At 32.8% G+C, this 3,204-nt stretch overlaps 1 protein-coding gene across 1 annotated transcript; it reads right to left on the bottom strand.

Moving 5' to 3' along the window:
* Positions 1–725: 725 nt before the first annotated feature.
* On the bottom strand, positions 726–1,917 carry LOC112518427. Its single transcript, XM_025126111.1, has one exon. It carries the CDS (start codon positions 1,869–1,871, stop codon positions 981–983), a length of 891 nt encoding a protein of 296 aa, XP_024981879.1. The 5' UTR covers positions 1,872–1,917; the 3' UTR covers positions 726–980.
* Between the last annotated feature and the right edge of the window lie 1,287 nt (positions 1,918–3,204).

Raw genomic sequence — 3,204 nt, forward strand, 5'->3', positions numbered from 1 at the left:
CATGTTTTACTTCGGAAACAACAACATAAAACATATCTATTACTTACAAAAACGTTCATAATACACTTTCTTCACCTTGAGATTTTATACTTTATCGATGACTCATATATCTCTAAATCAAATACCTTAAAATAAATTTAGAGGCCGTCTACCAAACACTTACCCGGTAAATGCTTATCGGTAAAACTTAACACTATCATTTACTTACCCAGTAAGATTTTAGTCCACCAAAACAACATCGTATGCAATAATTTACCCGATAAGCGCTTACTATGGTAAGAGTCATCCCCCTTACCGAATAAGACTCTTGATCTTTGTCTCGTTCTTACCGGATAAGTTATTGGTCCTTACCATATTCATCAAATAAGGTGATGGCGACTTGATAAACGATCTTATATTTTTTTAAATAACATAAATGTCAAATCAAAAACCTTTGACAAATGTAAGGACATTATTGATTTAAATATATTTTTCTTGTCTTGTGATAATTATAATAAAGATAAAGTTTCAAACATAATAAACACATTTTTGGGTAAAGTTATGATCATTTTTTTTTTCCAAAAATTCTTGATAAATATTTACTTCAATTTTTTATTAAAATAATAAATCTCAACCTCGTATTTAAATTTATTTATAATTTTAAAAAACCTCGTATTTAAAGTTAATTAATTTCGGGTCAATTTACCAAATGAACCCAGAAAGCACTCTGTTTTACATGTACAAAACGATGAAATCTGATCCATTTTCCAGAGACGAAATTACTAAATACAAAATAATGTACAATTTTCTGTGCCTGTAAAACGCGTCATTGTATAAATACTACTCTGGCCTTAGCAATCTCGATATGGATAAAGGATTTTCGACAAGAAAAAAAAAAGAAAAAAGAAAAAAAAACCCGCTTTGGTTTACTATTTTCCAGCACACAGAAATTCAGTTTTCGTCAGCTAAACAAACTTCACCAGGTGGGACCACCCATTTACCTATGCATGGCGTCCTGAATCCAATGAATGACGTCCAGCCACGTCATCATCGGAACCTCCCCAAGACTCCGGTTCCGGTCGGCGACCTGACGCGAACCGCATCATTCCTCCTAAAGCAGGTGGTTCAGATGGTGTCCCCGGTTCACTGTTAACCGGTTTAACAGTCACACAGATCCTCCTTGGAGCAGGATTTTCCGCCGGTTCTTTGACTTTTTCCGACGATTTACAGTTTTTTCTACGGCGAGAACCTTCAGAACGGAATAACGACGTTATACGAGACATAAAGCCAGTTTTGTGTCCTCTGCTTGTTCCGGATCGTTGACTAGCAGACTTCTCCGGTTGACTAGCTTGTGCAGATGACCTCCGACGGCTGCGACACCTCTTCGATCTAACTCTGCCAATACACGTCACCTTCGGCGAAGTCGGCTCCGTCACCGGAACCGTTGTCGGAGCCTTCCCTAACGAATCCGACCGCTTTGGAAACAACCGTACGTTAACCGGTTTACACTGTCGACGCTTCGAATCAACATAAGTCGTCTTCTGCGTCTTAGGCAAACCTATAATCGCAGCTTTTGATTTCAAACTCACAGAATACCTCTGTGAATTCGGATTGGAGTGGCCAGGGTTTACATTCGGATTCAAATTCATCGAATTCGAGTTTCCTCTAGTCGATTCCTTCCGCTCCAAAAAAGCATTACGATCAAACCAGTCAAATTCGGCGTCTTTGGAAAGCCAGAACGATTCCGGCGGAAAATCAGCTGGAACTTCAACTAGAGTACTGTCTGGAATCTCAGGATCTTCCGGCGCATCTCCATGTTCAACGACAAGCGTCTCGCAAGCATCCTTCCCATGGCCACCGGCAACAAGTGATTCCAAATCAAGCTGTTGCATTGTAGGCAAGCAAAATTTCAATTGTTCACAAGAATATGTTTGTTTGTTTTCGTAATTAATTGAAAATAAAAAGCAAGGGATTTTATAAGAGGCGGATATTAATTTTATATTTCTTTTTCTTTTCTGGATGACGACTTTTAACCTCTTGAGAATTGAGTTTTGTCACTACTCCTTTTCTCTAGAACTTTTACATATCACTCATGGAGTTTGTTTTGATTATAATTCATTACATTTTCCTACGATTAATACAATTTAATAAATTAATGTATTTATAAAAATAATAAGAGTTTATTTATTATAATTTAAATATTTATCAAAGATAAATAAGGTTCATTAATAATGATTAATACTTTATATTATGAAACAATCAAAACTTTTATAAAATTACATATTCATCAAATTAAATAGACGGTTGAGATTAAGTTGTATTAGTTGTACAAATGTAAATTGTTGTATAATAACTCATCTCTACTATCACATTCCAGGGATAGAATTCGTGTACTGTACAAAGTTTTTTTTTTTTCAATACCGTTTACTGATTAATTATAATTGATGTATAAAATTTTATACTGTATACTAATTAACTATATCTCTTATCAATTTAACTGGTATTAACTTTTTTCGATTATTAAATGTTGATATCGATTTTGTACCAACTTTAAGTTACATATATTAAAACTTGTCATTATGTTCTAATTTTGAGTAACTATTTGAGTTTTAGACAACATATGCAATGTTTAAGGTTTTTAATTACATGTAATAAAACTTACAAACATTCAAATATTCAAACAAAATAGTTGAAATTACAAAGTTTAATATTCAATACATAAAAATTCCAAAAACTACTGAATAATTAAATAAATCGGTACAATGTTACTACCATGATATTTAACTTTCAATACCGTGTACCAACTAAGTTTCCATCCTCGATAAAGTATATATATTGGTTGGTGTAATTTGGTACAAAATTGTCACTCTTATCACAATTATTTGATACAAAATTTTATTCTCCTAAAATAAATATTATTTTAGCATATAAGTTGTTTGTTAAAATTATAATAGAAAATAAAAATACGATTTTTAGGTTTCAAAAAGATACATAACACACATTTAAAATCAGGGGATGACATCAAAAATATTAAATTTATAAAAGAATAATTGTAAAAAAAAATTGTTGATCCTCTCTCTCATTGATTTGTTGATAATCCCTTTTTCCTTTCGATGTATTTATKTATCTGTAATTTCAGTTCCAGCGATCATACACTGAGCTTGTTCAGTGATCGCTGATGAACTTGTTTTGAAATTCATTCAGAGACAACGATACTTCAAGAAA

The sequence above is a fragment of the Cynara cardunculus genome, assembly GCF_001531365.2.
Source record: "Cynara cardunculus var. scolymus isolate 2C chromosome LG 9, CcrdV1, whole genome shotgun sequence".
NCBI lineage: Eukaryota > Viridiplantae > Streptophyta > Magnoliopsida > Asterales > Asteraceae > Cynara > Cynara cardunculus.

Excerpts from the sequence above, each read along its gene's own strand:
- LOC112518427 (XM_025126111.1), bottom strand. The coding sequence starts at position 1,871 with ATGCAACAGCTTGATTTGGAATCACTTGTTGCCGGTGGCCATGGGAAG.